This window comes from Microcebus murinus, chromosome 6 (assembly GCF_040939455.1).
Source record: "Microcebus murinus isolate Inina chromosome 6, M.murinus_Inina_mat1.0, whole genome shotgun sequence".
Classification (NCBI taxonomy): Eukaryota; Metazoa; Chordata; class Mammalia; order Primates; family Cheirogaleidae; genus Microcebus; species Microcebus murinus.
The window spans coordinates 47,364,297-47,382,400 of NC_134109.1; the positions used below are offsets into that span (position 1 = coordinate 47,364,297).

The window sequence follows — 18,104 nt, forward strand, 5'->3', positions numbered from 1 at the left end:
CAGTGCTCTGGGCAACAGAGCGAGACCCTGTCTCTGAAAAAAAAAAAATTTTTTTTATCCAATTATACATGAAATCTCTCCTATTTTTAATTACTGATACTGATATATTGGGATGTTGTTGACATTTCACTGTATCTTTTCTTTTTCTTTTCTTTTTTTTGAGACAGGGTCCCATTCTGTCACATGGACTAGAGGGCAGTGATGTTGTCATAACTCACTGCAACATCAAACTCCTGGGCCTTAGCCTCCCAAAGTGCTAGGATTAGAGGCATGTGCCACTGTGCCCAGTCTTCACTGTATCTTTAATCCAAATTTATGAGACTAATTTTCTCTAGGAATTATTTTAAGTTTTAAAATTTGCTAAATATATAATTATTATTAAAAAGTGGTATTTCCATATTTATGACTTTTATAATGTATCTCTAGACCTGCTCACCAGTATTTCTAGTTTTACACAAACTTTAGCTCATCTGTGTCTCAGAAGAATAAAGTATTTCTTTATGAATTATAGTAGTGGTTCTTGAATTAAAATATTTTTTAAATTATTGTAAATAAGTCATTAATGACAACACCTTTATATTTTACATTATTTTAAAAAGTAGGTTCTATACTTTATGGAATGCCTTTCAATCTTTTGTTAAAAATTTTATGACTCAGTGTTTTTATTTAATGTGATGAATTATGTCAGTACTTTGTATTGCTTTTTACAAATCTTGTTTTTAGAGATAAGGACAACTGGATCCTATTTAAAAGTGCTTTTTAAAAATGTATTTTCTTAGGCCGGGCGCGGTGGCTCACGCCTGTAATCCTAGCTCTTGGGAGGCCGAGGCAGGCGGATTGCTCAAGGTCAGGAGTTCAAAACCAGCCTGAGCAAGAGCAAGACCCCGTCTCTACTATAAATAGAAAGAAATTAATTGGCCAACTGATATATATATATAAAATTAGCCGGGCATGGTGGCACATGCCTGTAGTCCCAGCTACTCGGGAGGCTGAGGCAGAAGGATCGCTCGAGCCCAGGAGTTTGAGGTTGCTGTGAGCTAGGCTGATGCCATGGCACTCATTCTAGCCTGGACAACAAAGCGAGACTCTGTCTCAAAAAAAAAAAAAAAATGTATTTTCTTTACTGTGATTGTATTTTGGAATCTTGTATTTTGGAATTTAACAGAACTCATTTGTTCTTTTTAAATAATTTATAGGTTATTTTTCTTAGTTCATCTCTGCCATGAAGCTGTAGCTTAAATTAGTCTTAAAACAGAGTCTGTAGTATAGAGAAAATCCTTAAACTTTTCCCTTAGTCATCTACTTTTCATGAATTTAAAAAAATCTCTTTTATGCAAAAAGTACTGTTTAATTTCCTGATTCCAACCAAGAATTAAGTAGAGATGTTAGGAAGATCCCAGATTGTTACCTTCTGTTGGTAAACCTAAATTATCTTATAGTAAAAATAAATGAATAAATAAAGAGATTTTTATTTTCTCATCCTTCTCCCTTCCCTTCTTCCCCCAATAAAACACAAGCTTCTCATTACATTTTCGAGATAAGCCCTTTAAGCTGCTGAGTTTGTAAGTATCTGTTATATATTTTGCAGTTGACAAATTACAATTTGAACCTCCTCTGAGAAAAGAAACAGAAGCACGGGATGAAATGGTAAGAATTATGACTTTAAAATTTTTTTTTTCACATTAATATTTGAGAAGACTAGGCTGGGCATGGTGGCTCACTCCTGTAATCCCAGCACTTTGTAAGGCCGAGGCTGGAGAATCACTTGGGGCCAGGAGTTCAAGACCATCCTGGGCAACATAGTAAGACCCTGTCTCAACAAAAAATAAAAAAATTAACCAGGTGTGGTGGCATATACCTGTAGTCCTAACTACTGTGTACATTGAGGTGGGAGGATTGCTTGAGCCCAGGAGTTGGAAGTTACAGTGCACTATAAACGGGCCATTGCACTCAAGCCTAGGCAACAAAGTGAGACCCTGTCTCAGAAAAAAAAAATTTTTTTTTTTTTTTGAGAAAACTTAGGTATGCTTTGATTAGGAAACAAAGTAATGTACTATTTTAAGCATCAATTTTGATAATTTTTTCATATATTAAAGTTTAAATAAGCTTATAGTTAGTTGTATTTTGACTAGGGCTCAACTTAATACACTATTTCAGCCATTCATTTTGACCTTCCTGAGTCTTTTGAAGGATTTACATGATATTATTAAATACATGGAATTTGATGCTCAGCTTTAAGCTCTCAGGATCTTTTTTCTTATTGATTCTGTTAAATTTATGGAAGTTCTACATTTTTGAATTTCTTACTTTTTTTTTTTTTTTTTGAGATGGGTCTTGCATTGTTGCCCAGGCTGCCCTCAAACTCCTGGGCTCAAGTGATCCTCTTCTTACCTCAACCTCCCAAGTAGCTGGGACTACAGGTTTGCACCACCATGCTATTTGTTAACATCTTTTCTTAACCATTACTCTTATTTGGAGATTACTATTTAGTTAATTCTTTTGCTTATCTAAAAGAAGTAATAAAATGAGATACTATTAAAGTTAGCCTAGAAGTTACCTTAATATCTATTTTATTTTTAATCTTTACCTTTTAGAATAATTGTCTTCTGCTAATGGACCTCCTTATCCTTAACATTTGGAAGTAGTGTTTTTTTACTCTATGTGTTGCTGTGTAATAAATCCTCAGTTTCCATCCTAATAGAGAAAAGTAGTAGTACCAAATTAATGATAATTATATGATATTTAGTTCTCCATGCTAATGGAGTAGTTATGCAGATAATTCAAGGTTGTTTTTTTTTTCTCTTTGCTTCACAATATACTAGCATATTGGTAAGAGGGCTTGTCATATTTAAAGCTATATTTACTATGTTCATGGAATTTCTTAAGTTCAAGTCGACTGATAAAGAGTCATTGACCTAAATATGTCAAATGACAAAGCTAATCTAGCTGGAGAGTAAAAAATGGATTAAATGCCAAAATAATTAATATTCATGACACTGGAGTAGTTTGTTGAATCAAATAAAATCCTTAATATCTGTTATCAAGTAACATTTTTTAAACTATATTTTTTTACCTCACAGGGATTATCATCAGACCCAAACTTTTTATTACAGTGGAATCCTTTCATTGATGGTGCAAATACTGGAAAGTAAGTTGTTTTCTAATTTAATAACTATATTTTACATAATTACATAAAGTATTTGAGGCAAAGTGGTTTATTCTAATAAACCTTACTTTTCATTCTCAAAAATGTTGTGCTATGCCTTTTGACAGCATAAAGCTTCTGGCTTTTTTTTTATTACCAAAAAGCAACATGTACTGATCATTAAGGTTTTGGAGTTGTTGTTCTTTTTTTTAAAATCAGAATATACTGTGTGTTCTGATAATATACTGAAAGATGTGTTATCATAGGAAAAAGATACTGTAGGAGAAGTCAGAAAACCCATTTGATGTTTCCAATGTAGTTACTTCATATTCTAGACCTGTCTTTCCTGAACAATTAACTGAGAGGACTGGTTTAAATAAGTTGTTTTTAACATATTTGAGTACTGCAGTTGACTAAAGAGCTCTTTGGAAATACAAACTCCTGGGTCCCCATACTAGGCCAAAAGATTTGGGGTTAGCAAACTGTGACCAGTGGGCCAAATGTGCTTACATTTTTTGGTGGTTGGAAAAAAATCAAAAGAAGAATAATATTTTATTATGAAAATTATATAAAATTCAAATTTCAGTGTTCATAAATAAAGGTTTGTTAGAACACAACTGTGCTCATTAGTTTATGTATGTATATGGCTACTTTTACACTGCAATAGCAGAATTGCTTATTTGTGACTGCGATATGCCTGGCAAAGCCAATATTAACTATGAGGCCCTTTATAGGAAACGTTTGCTAAGACCTTCTACAGAAACAGCCTTTGGGACTGGAACCTAAGAATCCTGAAAGTTTCCTGATTGATTGCAGTGACCATAGATAATTGCGTGGATACAGGGGTAGATCAGTGCTTCTCAGATTTTGATATGCTTGTTGATAACCTGGAGATCTTAAAATGCAGGTTTTGATTCAGTAGGTCTAAAGAGGGTGTATTTATAAAAGTTCCCAGATGATGCCAGTGTTGCTGGTTTGAGGACCATACTTGAGAGTAGCAAAGAGTTTGATGACATAGCCATTTTAATCTGTGTGTTCCAATTCTGAAATTCTGAGTCTGTTTTTTTTACTAGTAAGTTTAAATTAGTTTTTTATTACATGTTAAATATAGCAAAGCATGACCATAAAGTACAAAAGACTATGTCCACTTTATAAAATCTCTATTTTATAGTCATATAATTTGACTAGAGTCATATAATATGAGATCTAAGAGGTCTTCCTGTTTTATTCTCTGCGTTCACAATCTAGTTGTCTTTTATATCTTCTGTATATAAACAGATTTCAATACATATTTAACAGTATGTTTGTGTTTTAGGATATGGCCATTTATCACCATCTAAATTACATTTTTCTTTGTATTAGATCAACCTCAAAACGTGCAATACCACCTCCCCTACCTCCTAAGGTGAGCTACTTAAGAATTTTAAATAATAAGTCTGTGTTTAAATAATAAATAATTAAATTTTAAAATAATTTTGGGGTTTTTCAAAATTCTCTTTAATATATTTTAGATGAATGCAGTTTTCTTCAGGAGGGGCATAAAGATGTAAAATATATAGTAAAATATATTTAATGAAAATTATATTTTAATAGCTATGAGAAAAAGATAAAAGTTACTGCTCATTTGAGAAAACACTTGACTGAATGGAAGATAGAGATTTCATTGTTTATCATCACTTTATTACTACAGTTTGACATTTTAGTAGAGTCATACTTCATTAAGCCATTTTCCTTGTTTGTATCTGGTTATTTGTGAATTGTTTGCATAATTTTATTAGTTACAAAAATTTTTTCAGTTTTGGGTTAGGGCTGATTAAAAATCACATGGCTAATTCATAGTTGTGTTGGGACAGTAACTCAACTCTTACTTCCTTTGCTTATATAACCCAGTAAATTGAACCATATACAAGAAAGAAAATAGGTTTATCCCCCTCTCCCTAAGTCTTTGATACCTAACGATAATTAAGTGTTACTGCTTTTTATCCAGATTTTTTAAAGTACTTTTTTGTCTTTGTACCACTAGCCAAGGATAAACAGTTACCCTGAAGACAACTTCCCAGATGAAGAAAAAGCATCAACCATAAAACGTTGTCCTGATTCAGAGAACAGAGCTCCCCAAATTCTCAGAAGACAGAGTAGCCCAAATTGTGGTCCTGTAGCAGAGACTTCCTCTATTGGTATGACTAGCAGTATCAGCACCTGGGGGTGCATATGGCTAGATACTGTGATCTGGGTAAATAAATCAAAGTGAAAACTGGAAAGAAAGCCATTTTGTTCTTCTTTTAAAGAATATCTTTTTTCTTTAGTTAGTCCTATTACAGTTTAAAGCTTTGTAAAAGGTTCTTTAATTCCCCATGGATGAGCTATAATAGATTCAGTCTACTTCAACCCTAATTTTATCTCTTGCTAAATATTTATTATAGAATCTAGAAGGATGAATGCATGTTCTTGCCCTCAAGAAGCTCAGGGTCTATAGCAGATGTTATACCCATATACACATAACATTAAGAAAGATAGCTTGTGTAAGTGTCTCCTAAAATAATTACCTGTATGTGATAAAAGACTAGAAATTTTTGAGGGAGATAAGGATAGGAAATAGAGGGAGTGGGCTCTTGCAGGATATTAAAGGGCTTGGTAAGCCTTCAATAGGTGGAGCATATAACTTTCTAAGAATGAGCAGATTACTGAAGCAGGAAAATCTGAATTGTGTTTGAAGTACAGTCTATTATGGTAGAAGTGTGAGCTTTTAAGGGGGTGTATACTGGAAGATAGAACTAAAAAGGTCAATTATAAAAGGCCTTGAATATCAGTATCAGTAGGTCTGATTTCATTTTTCCTCACAATGTGGAAAAATATCTATTGTTTCGTGGATTAAGGGTACTACTAAAGATGCAGTGATTCCTCTACACAATGTAGAGAAAGGCACTAACGATAAATTATTAATAATTCATCTGACAGTAAAGAATGTTCCATAGTAAAGGATTACCCAAAGGGGAGACAGGAGTGGGGTAAATGGAAAATTATTTTTCAAAGAAAGTACTTATTTGTATGGTCATTCACCTTTTAATCGTGATTCTCTTTAGGAAATGGTGATGGTATTTCAAAACTGATGAGTGAAAATACGGAAGGATCAGCACAAGCACCACAGTTACCACGAAAAAAGGACAAGCGAGACTTCCCTGTAGGTATAATAGGCATTCGGTGATTAGTTGTAACTAATACTGTATTTGTCATGTAAGGAGCATAGTCTAATTCAAGGATTCAAATAACTGAATTTCTATATGACTAAAGTTTTTTGTTTTTTAAGGCTTAGGAGGTCTTACAGTATTAAACATTATTTTTCCCACAGAAACCAGCCATCAATGGCCTTCCACCCACCCCAAAAGTGCTGGTAAGGAATATTTTTGTATGAACTATTTGTCATTTTTTATCTCTTTAGAAGAAGCAGTGTATTGGCTATCAAGTATCTTGAGCCATTGAAAGTAAGGATATCAAAAAATAGAAAGGGATAAGATGGATTTGGATATACCATGGATCAAATCATGTATCCTAATTTGAGTGAATGTGTTAGAATTTGCAGTGTTTCACTTTTGATAAACACTGGCAGTTGAGTCCTCAGATTAGTTTACAAAGGCCAATTTAATCTTAATGTGATGACATGGCTAGTACTGTGTCCTCTTCATTGTGTAGGTTAAATATCTTTCTGCCCCTGAAACCATTTTTCACATTGGACTATATACAGTGAAAAGGCACCAGGGAAGCTTATGTTAATGCTTTTTTTCTGGCCCTTCAGTGGAACTAATCTGAGGTACTTCAACCAGTCATATGAATGGGATGCTTTATAAATTATACTTACTTTTTTATTCAGCAAAAGTCTAATATATAATATAAAATATTGGTCTTTTTATCTGTTATGACTATTATGGAGCCATACTGCAATTATAATTACTATAATATTGCTGAATAAAGTCATCAATTGTTTCACATTAATAATTGTTAGTCCTGAAAAAAAATTAGTAACTTAAAATTCCTAAACTATATCATTGATCTATATGGGATGTTTTGGTAAAAGTTTGATATTTTTGCCCTAAAATAGTAGATTACAAAAGGAAATAATATGAGACTATCAGTAGAAGGGATTAAATTATGTCAAAATATGAATTTTGGTGGGGATGAAACCACAAGTATATGCAAATAAGAGTAAGCTTGGCATTTCATAATGATCTTAGCTGTTTTCTAAGAATATATAAAATTTTCTAATCAAATGAGTCAAATTTCTTTCTTTATAAATAAGATGGGAGCATGTTTTTCAAAAGTTTTTGATGGCTGCCCTTTGAAAATTAATTGTGCAACATCCTGGATACATCCTGATACAAAAGGTAAAATGTTTGAATTTTATATACATCTCTAATAAAATATATATTGTGAGAAAGAATCTTTATGATCAGTGAACTGAAGTTGTTTAAAAATCTGACTTTAGAAACTAAATTGGATAGGAACAGCAGCAACCTAAATACGTAAATAGGGTTTTGATTTAAAGGCATTAAAATTTAATAGTGTATTCAATGGCAGTGACTTTGTTTAAAAAAAAAAAAAATTTAATAGTGTCTAGGAACTTTTCTTGATTAAAAGAGCTAAACAGACATTACAACTGATTGTATCCTTAATTTGGAATTTTCTCTTACTATAAAAAGACGTTAGTGGGACAATTTATAATCTCAGTAAGTTTCATAGATTAGATAATAGTATCATTTCAGTTTTACTGTCTTATAGTTATATAAGACTTTTTTTTAAGAAATGCACACTGAAATATTTAGGACTAAAGTGGCATCATGCTCATAACTTATCTTAAACAGTTCAGGAAACAAAATGTATGAATGGAAAGAGAAAGAAGGATCAATAAAAGTAGTAAATGTTGAACATTTGTGGAATTTTTGTTAAGGGTATTCAGGAATTATTTTTACTGTTACAGCTTTTCTGCAAATCTGAAATGAGGTCAAAATAATAATTTATTTTTTAAAAATTTAGACTGAACTTTTAAGATGAAGAAGCATAATATCTAGAGACAAAAATTTGGAATCGAATAAGTCTGAATTACTCCTCTGTCATTACCATACGACTTGGAAAACAAACCTCTGATTTTCAGTGTGAACCTTGTAACATGAATACTCCTAATACTTTGTTGCAAGGAAGGAGCCTACCTGAGTGTCTGTCAATTAGCAAACAGAAGTTAGGCAGTACTGGGTTTCAGGAAATTGTTTCTGCATCAACACAGTAACAACAGGTCATATAATGATCTGCTTTAAATGCCACTATTAGAAAGTATAACCAAGAAACAGATATCTTTAACAGTACAGAAATGTTTTTATTTGTTTATAACTTTTTATTTGGTGCAGTTTCAAACTTACAGAAAAGTTATGTGCTCAAGAAATTCCTATATACTCAAAATCATTAATTGTTTTTGTTTTTCCCCATTTATTTTACCAATTTCTATCTATATGCTTTTTTTTTCTGAACACATAAGTTGGAGACATCATAATCCTCTCCTCTACCTACCCCTTGTACTTCAGTGTTTATTTCTTAGGAAAAAGAATTGTCTCTTAGATAACCATAGTACAGTTAAAAAGATTAGGAAATTTATCCTTCATATACTATTATTTTTAATCCAAAGTCCATATTTAAATTTTATTAATTGTCCCAATAATGTTCTTTATAGTTTCCATCCAATTTTTATTTCCCTAGTCCAGCATCCAGTTGAAGATCACACATTGCCATGTGTCTTTAGTCTCCTTTAGTCTAGCACAATATTTCAGCCTTTCCTGATCTTGACATTTTGGAGGCCACTTACTTTGTAGAATGTCCCTTAATTTGGGTTTGTCTGATAAGTCTTCATATTTAGAGCAGGTTATTCATGTTTGGTGGGAAAAACACAGAAATGTTATGTTGCTCTTCTCAGTGCATCAGTTCAGGAGGCAGATGGTATCAGCTTGTCCAAATACTAGTGATGTTAACATTGATCTGTTGGGTAGGGTGGCATTATTAGCTTTCTCCACTGTCTAATTACTCTTTTTCCCTTTCTAATTAATAAGTAATTAATATGGAGATGCATTGAAACTATGTTTATAAATATCTTATTGCTCATTAGACTTTCACCCACTAGATTTAGCATCCATTGATGGTCCATTAACATTCATAGACAATTTTCTTTCTTTCCCATTTATTTATTTATTATATACTTATGAATTCTTACTCTGTGAATTATGATCTATCACTGTTATTTATTTTTGCACTTAAATTGTTCCAGAAATTTTGAGCAGTGGGAGCTCCTATGTTATTTTATTTGAAATGTCCTCATTCTTTTGGCACTTCCTTACTGTCTGGGACAGCAAGATTCTAGGCTCATCTTCTATTTTCCTTGTCCCAGAATTGGAATCTGTCTTTTTTCTAAGACGCTCTGGTTCTTGTTCGTGGAAAATAGTATTTAGAAACCAAGATCTTGATACCAGGTATACTCATTGTTTCTTGTGTGCCATGATTTATAATTTATATTTAATTTATGGTTTCCTTGTTCAAAAAAGTATTTGTGGTATCATGAAAAAATTTATATTCTAATAAATAATATTTAAATATAAAAATTATGTTGAAGGGGAGGATTATGTAATAAGATAAAGTCAGAATGAGTTAGTCTTAACATAGAATATATCTACTTTTAAAAATAAGAAAGGAATTGGGGAAAAAGATGAAGGTGGCATGAATTTTAGAAAATACTTTTACTTTGGCTGGGTAGGTGGCTGTCTAACTCTTAATGCCATTGCAACATAAAGCCATTATTTTAGTGAATGATTTCAGAAAATGATAATAAATTCTGGTAATTTACATCTGAACTGTTTTAGATCAGTACATTATTTTTGGGACTGAAGATGGTATTTACACACTGAATCTCAATGAGCTACATGAGGCAACAATGGAACAGGTAATTAGGAGTTTTAACTCACGAAATTATTTTGAACAAATTAAATCAATTCATATGGGCCCCAATTTTAATTTTCCTAATTTAAATACTTAAAGGGGTGAAATTGTACCCTTTACATGTTCACATTGAAAGGTGTTTCCCCCCGCCCCAAGGTTTTGGTAATTTAGTGAGAGAAAAAAATTGTTATTTTTATACTATTTCAGAATGTTGGAATTTGGAGAATTGAGGGGTTAAAAGAATGACAAAGTATTTTAATTATCTTCTTTTTCTTTAGTTATTCCCACGAAAGTGTACTTGGCTGTATGTTATCAATAATACTTTAATGTCATTATCAGGTATGTATGTGATAATGAAAAATAAATCATAAACAAGCAGAGAAGTGTAACTTTAATATACACTATTTTAAAATGTTATTTGTAATTCTGGGTAACTATAATGCAGTATAGTAACTTTAGGACTTGTGGATGTTTTCTACCCACATAAAATGGGAAGAAACTTTTGAGAAGGATTTGTCTTCAATTAGGATAGCATTTCCCAAACCCACCCAGCATCTGAACACCTGAGAGGTAGCACAGTGATTGTCACCTGAGGCCAGTCCCTTCCACTCAGCTTCCTTAACCATCACTATCACCACTCCTGCCTTCCATTGGGAATTAACAGTTGAAAGGAAAGAAGCAAAAGGTCAGGCTGCTTCCTTTTTCTGTGGTCTTGAGCAAGTCACTCACACTCTATCAGCCTCAGTTCTCTTATTTAGAAAATGAAGATGATGGGGTCACACTACCAGGCTCACAAGGTTGTGAGGGTTAAATGAGATAATATACAAAGTGCTTAGTAAACTGTGCAGTCTTATACAAGTGTTTGCTGGTGGAATTCATGTTCTGGATTACATATTAGCTATCTTGGACTGATGCTTTAAAGTCTGCTAAACAAGTTAATTCCAGAGTAACCTCTAAGTTTTTGTGTGTTTTTTGTTTTTGGTTATTGTTAGGGGTGAGTGGGTAGGGAGGTATTTTTGGCTTTTTAAGAATTCTTACCTACCAAAAAATTTCTACCTAAGAAAAAATATTTTCTTACATTTTAGATTTAAATGGCTACCTAGAAGTTTGCTGGTTGCTTTAGCTCTCATAGTAGAATACAAGATAGTTAATTTATTATTTCTCTCTAGTAGAGATTCCTTAGGAATCTGTATATTTGAGCTAAAGGCAGTGTTTATGAAGATCATATTATTTGATTATGCATAAATGGTTTCTGAAAAGTGGGGTCCTCAAAAGAGTACTTTGATCTTTAATTATGCTTCCCACAAATATTTTTTACTTTTATTTAGCAAAATATTAATATATAACTATTATGAAAATCAAACCAATTCTGTTTGAGTTAACAATTCTGAGTTGTTTACATACAAAATTATTTTTCTGTAACTCTTGCTGGTTTTATCCTTACTATATTATCTTCAGAAGGAAGCTTTAAAATTACACAGGGTATATCTTATATATTTATAACTGTGGGAAAGCAGGGAAACATTGGCCTATAAATTAGTTTTTTCTTTACTGTAGTTAAAATGACTGAAAGAATGTAGATAGCATAACTCAATAGGAGAAAACATTCACATGCATGTACATGTGTGTTTAACTGCCTAGCTAGCTAGGTTGCAAACTATATATATATAGGGACAATGGAGAGAGGAAGGATTGTATAGTTTTAGGTAGAATGTTTCTATTCTGAGAAAATGCAGAGAATTTTATTGAGGGTAAGACTCTATATATTTATGTTTTCTAATAATAAAAATATAAATAATGTTTTGTGTTGTTATATTACCATACCATGTATATTGAGAAATCAGAAAAAGTTGTTTACCTTATCTTCTCCATCCTCACCCAACCCACCAGTTAACATGGCTATATTTTTGATTAAATGAAATTGCAGGCCTATCGTCCTTGTATTGTGGCTTATAATATTGGTTTGCTTTACTTTTCTTAGTATACCAATCTGTTATATTTAAAACAATCAGTTTTAATCCAAGCCAAGGTAATTTGATAAAGAGGTCTATCCCAGAGAAATACTGATAATATAGTTTTATTATATGTTTTATATGTTTTAACATATATTTATTAATATGTTATATTAAAATAATCACATGTGCATCATTGTAATTCAGTTCATAACATAAGGCATAATAATGTTTAACAGTTTCTTTTTCTGTGCTGGCAGTAGGGTTTATTTTGCCTAGAAAACTTAGTTGTCATAGTATAACCTTATTTTATATATTAAGAAACAATTACTACTTGCTTAAAAAATTAGTTTGGAGAGGGGCATAGGCAATATAAGTAACCTTAACACTTGTACCCCCATAATATGCTAAAATAAAAAAAAATTAGTTTACCTATTATTATCTTTCAAAATAATATTAACTGAATTTTTTTGTATGTGTTTTTCTATTTTGTTTGGCTTTTTGAACATTACTGGACTCCTCATTTTAGAAGGTAATTATGTTTTCTTTTTCTTGAAAATTGTTATTTTTCCACCATAAATGATTCTAATAAAAGTTACCTTTTTTTATAGGAAAAACCTTTCAACTCTACTCTCATAATCTTATAGCTTTGTTTGAACAAGCCAAAAAACCAGGATTAGCTGCTCATATTCAAACTCATAGGTTTCCAGACCGCATACTACCAAGGTATGAAATATCATTTTGATTCTATTAAGAGTAAGAGGAAGTAGTGTTTATTTTTAAGACAGGCCAATATTCCTTGCCCAGTACTTTTTTTGTCTTAATTTTCAAAGGTAGTTTACACTAAACTATATATCATCTAGAGTGTAAAAGCTCAGTGTTTTTTAAATTTGACTGTCTATGAAAATCACCTATGGACGTTTTATAACACAGATCCTCAGGTCCTACCTCAGTCCTATAAAATCAGATAGTCTAGAGTCAATATCCAAGACAGTTTTATTAAAGCTCCTTCCTGTCTGATTCTGACGCAGATTTACAAATCTCTGTATGGCTACCACTGCCGTAGAGTACACTGATATTGTCTTATGTTTTCAGAAAGTTTGCTTTAACAACAAAGATTCCTGATACAAAAGGCTGCCACAAATGTTGCATAGGTGAGTAAATGCTGTTTCTCAAACTAGATGGTTAGAACATTTAACATCTTTAAAATTATCTGGAGTCTTATAGAATCAAATAGGAAGGAGGGAGGGTAGGTTTTTTACTTGTTCTTAATAAGGAGTACCAATGAAGCACAAGAATGTATAGAGAAACTTGGCATAGAAATGCTTGGAGATAGTAGATTTAGTGTTTACTCGGAGTATAATACCTCTAGATAAGAAAGTAAAAAGGAAAGGGTAACAAAGCCAAAAGAAAAGACATCATCTTTCTTTGCTTTCTGCTCACTCTTGTCATCCTAGTTAACAGATCCAATAATTTTTCTTTATCAGCTAAATAATCACCTTACGTAGTTTCTTCCATCTATATTTTGCTGTTGTTGTCAGATCACATTTCATTGTTCTTCCCTTTTGTAAAGAAAGCTAAGTTATCTTTTAGGTGATTGTAGATCAGTTGTTGCTTTTAGCTAAACTGTTTTCATATAAAAAGTATTCAGTGTTTTGGATGTGTCTGGGTTTTTTTGTCTGTTTCCAGTCAGAAACCCTTATACAGGACATAAATACCTCTGTGGAGCTTTACAGTCTGGAATTGTTTTACTTCAGTGGTATGAGCCAATGCAGAAATTCATGTTGATTAAGGTATGTATTACTTTGTTTATGTTTCTTTTCTTTAGAAAACACTACTGTGTAACTGCAGCTAAAATCATAAGATCCTATTACTACCATCTAGAGTCAGAACATTTATAGATATTTATAATTGTTTATTTGATTTACGGATTTTGTGTTCTTATTAAGATTTTCTCTTTAACTCGTATTACTTAACTTCTAGAACCATCATTCATAAAGATTAATATGACCAAGTCTGTAAAACATATTTTTAAAAAACATTTCATCTTATTATTTTAGAGTAGTCATTTTTAGAATTTGATAAACCAAGAATATGGATGTCTTTCCTTTGACTTAATTTAAAAACAGGATGAATAGGAAGATTGATTCTAAATTATAATTCTGTTGTTTATTTTTTGCAGCACTTTGATTTTCCTTTGCCGAGTCCTTTGAATGTTTTTGAAATGCTGGTGATACCAGAACAGGAATATCCAATGGTCTGTGTAGCTATTAGCAAAGGCACTGAATCAAATCAGGTAGTTCAGTTTGAGACAATCAATTTGAACTCTGCATCTTCATGGTTTACAGAAATTGGTGCAGGTAAGTATTTTTTTACCTTATGTTATAATATTGATGCTTTTGCATATAAAAGAAGCAGAACACCTAAGTTCAACCAGTGTGGATTCTTCTTAAATAAAGATTTAGAACATAGTTTCCAAAGTAAGCCCAGAGGATCATGTACATATATTTATGATCTCTATTTGCCAGAGGTAGTTTGACATGAATTATTTTACTAAGGAAAATTTTAATTATTCCTGACATTTAAAGGTCTTAGTTGCTACGAGTCTTTGGACTTGCCAAATAATTATGTTTTCTAAGATTCTTCTAAAATTTTATTGGCTTCTCAAGCAAAGAGAGTTACCTTTGTTCCCTATCCTGTTTTATCCTTTTTCCCCTCACTTCTTAGCGTCATTGAGTGAGCTTTTCAAATTTGAATAGAAGCTTCTTGGTGTGGCCTTCAAGCTTTTCTATCTAAACCAAGCATGTCTCAATATTAGGCTCTGAAAAGATTGTGAAGTTTATTTTCAAGCTTTAAAATTAGGACAAATCAATCAATTCATTTTTCAAATGGGGCAGATCTTCATTTTGTCAATTTTTTGTTTGTTGTGCTTGTCATTTATAATCCAGGTTCATTAGGCCATTTTTACATATGAAGTCAAGCAAGTTTTTAGTTATGGCAGGTTTTTTTACTGGCCACTGTTTTATTCTTTACCACCTGGTGAAGAAGTCTGGTACATAAGTTTGATGATTCTACTGATGTCACTTTCAGAATAAGAATCAGTATGAACCAGTGGTATCTTAGTAAATGGTTAACAACAGGCTTTTGGAGAGTAACCATTTGTTGCAGTTGCCTGTTTCTGTGGTATAAATACTCCAACCATGACCAGTTTTAAGCTACCAACCTGATATCATGCAGCTCAGAAAATTCCTAAAAATTTAACAGCCCAGTACATGCTAACGCCATCATGTACTGGACTATGAACACTGTCTTTATGGACCAAGTTATATTCTGTACCTTCCACCCCACCCCACCCCACATCCTGCCTTTTCTTTTTTAATTGTTTAATGCTTTTGGTTGAGTTGAATACATGCCCTTCTGCTATAGCTAACAGAAAGGTGCAAATGGCATTGCTTTGTTATCATGAGATATAAGCTACCCAAATATATTCCTGTTATGTAGTTACTGCGCAAAAGGGGTTATAGATCAATTTATTTAAAAAGGATCTTTAGCTGGCAACACAGCTTTTTTTTTTATTGGTTAGTATAGTATAGAGCAGGTTATTTCATACAATTATCTAGTGTACTTTGCAACCACTTTCTTCTGGGTGATATATTAGAATATTGTTCAAGGCTAGACATTCAGTGAGTCCTCTCTAAGTTTTAGGGTTTAAGTTTTGGAGTTTTTTGAGAGTTCTGTTGTTATTATATATTTTGTTTGTTTGTTAATGCCTGCCATGTACTCTTCTGTCTACTTTTAACATTGTCTTGGCTGGGCACAGTAGCTCACACCTCTAATTTCCGCACTTTGGGAGGATCATTTTTGGCCAGGAGTTTGAGACCAGCCTGGGCAACATTGTGAGATCCCATCTCTAACAAAAAACTTAAAAATTAGCCAGGTTTGGTGGTGCACATCTGTAGTCCCAGCTACTTGGGAGGGTGAGGCAGAACAACCACTTGAGCCCAGGAATTCAAGGCTGCGGTGAGTTATGGTTGTGCCACTGCACTACAGCCTGGGTGATGCAGTGAGACCCTGTCTCTTAAAAAAAAAAAAATTGCCTTGGCTAAAATTAAAGCAGACACAAAATTAACTTCCTGAGGAGGGCCAAGACTCTGCCTGAGGGTAATCAAATCACCCTCAAGCAGGAGTGAGGCAGACTTTCAAGTCTAGCACTTTGTCCTCATTAGGTTTCTCAGTTTTCACAAGTGATTTGTTAATCCAGCTCCCAGCAGTGTTCATTGTTGAACCAAGAGGATATGTCTCGAACTGGCCACAGTTGTAATGTTAAAGTGAGCTTCTATTCCAAGACTCTTTAGTCTTAGTCTGGTTTATTATTGCAGTACCCTTATCTCCATGGATGGTACTTAGCATGGGGTCGACACTCAATAGATATTTGTTGAATGAGTGCGTGAACATAGATTGGCTGAGAAAGCTAGCCATTGTATATAACATGCATCTTACTTTCCTCCCCATATTTCCCCTTTGTTTTATTTTATTTTTGTAATTTACCTTTCTAGAACTAGTCGACATATTAAGTGTAATATTCAGTTTTCCTCAACTCAGCCATGTTAAAACTTACATTTGTTCTTCTAAATTGACTTACATTTTTTGAAAGATAACATATTGCAAAATATAATTTCTCTGTTAAATTTCAAACTAATTTTAAATCACAGCAGAAGTCAGAATTTGTGTTTATTTTCTAGCTCTAGTTTTTAAAAACATATGGTATAACTGTAACCTTGTTTTTTCTCCCCAAGGCAGCCAGCAGTTAGATTCCATTCATGTAACACAGTTGGAGAGAGACACCGTTTTAGTGTGTTTAGACAGTAAGTATTCTTTTAAAGTTTGAGTATACTACTTTATAAAATAATTATTTCAATGAAATGTATTCTATTTAAACTATATTCAATATTTTCACTTTTCTATCTTAAGTAGCTTGGTTTTATTGAAGGAAAACCTAAACTGGCTACAAATACATAATTAATTGATCTGTTAGTACTATCCTTTATTAATTTTTATTTTGTATTTAGCCTGCTTGGAAACATTTTGTTAGAACTGTTTGCTATAACCTTGGGGTAAAATTCTACATAAAACTATTCTATCTCATATCTCATTATAATTAATGAAAAATAGGCTATACTAATATGGTCACTTATAGTCATATTATAAGAAATTTTGGATCATGTCAGAGTGTAATTCTAATGTACATATGAATTCAACACCTCCACTTGCTAATTCTGATTCTTTTGATGCAGGGAGAAAGATCATTAATATAAGTGTGTTGTACTGTGAGCAATAGAGATAGAGAAAAAAATTTTAGCAACAAGTATTATTTTGCGGACTAAAACACTCTGGTTCTTAAAATCAACCTTTTTTTTTTTTTTTTTAAGACAACTGTAGAAGATGAAGAAATCAACCTTTTTTTTATGCAGTGAATCCTACAAAGTAGAATTCACCTAGGCTTGGGATTATATTTGAAACTTGGCAATATTTCATATAATCAGTCCATTCTAATTTTTTTTTAATTGCTGCCCACAGGTGTTCAGGGTTATTTTAAAGATTGTTCTACTGCTGGTTTTGCCTATTTTTCTGTCCTAATTTCTATTCTCTGAATGGTTCCCTAGTAGATTACCTTATAGTGTCAAAAAGATTATCTAATATTATACATGAGCAAACTCAACCCCACAGTGTTTCATTCACCATCATCACTTTGTTAGAAACTTTTGATTCTCTGAATACTGATAAAAGTGTTATTCACTTACCCTTAACTTAATTAGATAAATTCTTTTTTTATCCAAACAAATAGAAAATCAGTACTGATTAGCCAAATAATTAGATAATCAGAATTTATTTTGATAAAGCTGAGCATTTAACATTAAATCCCTGAATATCTTCTGAGTCATCAAAGGAAAATAAATTGTACTTAGTTTTCATTTTGGTGATTTATATATTATATCATAAATTTTTAAAAACTACGGATTAACTAGACCCTCCATTTA

General features: G+C 32.3%; 1 protein-coding gene across 1 annotated transcript in view; it reads left to right on the forward strand.

Annotated features, from left to right (window-relative positions):
* Positions 1–18,104, forward strand: part of MAP4K5 (mitogen-activated protein kinase kinase kinase kinase 5) — a 95,656-nt gene that overhangs the window by 69,803 nt on the left and 7,749 nt on the right. Inside the window, exons 15-29 of the mRNA XM_012757891.2 lie at positions 1,589–1,647; positions 3,081–3,148; positions 4,508–4,550; positions 5,169–5,322; positions 6,229–6,326; positions 6,495–6,536; positions 7,440–7,524; positions 10,039–10,118; positions 10,393–10,453; positions 12,596–12,598; positions 12,678–12,792; positions 13,162–13,220; positions 13,756–13,859; positions 14,249–14,426; positions 16,863–16,931. Coding sequence (XP_012613345.1) covers positions 1,589–1,647; positions 3,081–3,148; positions 4,508–4,550; positions 5,169–5,322; positions 6,229–6,326; positions 6,495–6,536; positions 7,440–7,524; positions 10,039–10,118; positions 10,393–10,453; positions 12,596–12,598; positions 12,678–12,792; positions 13,162–13,220; positions 13,756–13,859; positions 14,249–14,426; positions 16,863–16,931 — 1,218 coding nt within the window. The remainder of the gene's footprint in view (positions 1–1,588; positions 1,648–3,080; positions 3,149–4,507; positions 4,551–5,168; positions 5,323–6,228; positions 6,327–6,494; positions 6,537–7,439; positions 7,525–10,038; positions 10,119–10,392; positions 10,454–12,595; positions 12,599–12,677; positions 12,793–13,161; positions 13,221–13,755; positions 13,860–14,248; positions 14,427–16,862; positions 16,932–18,104) is intronic.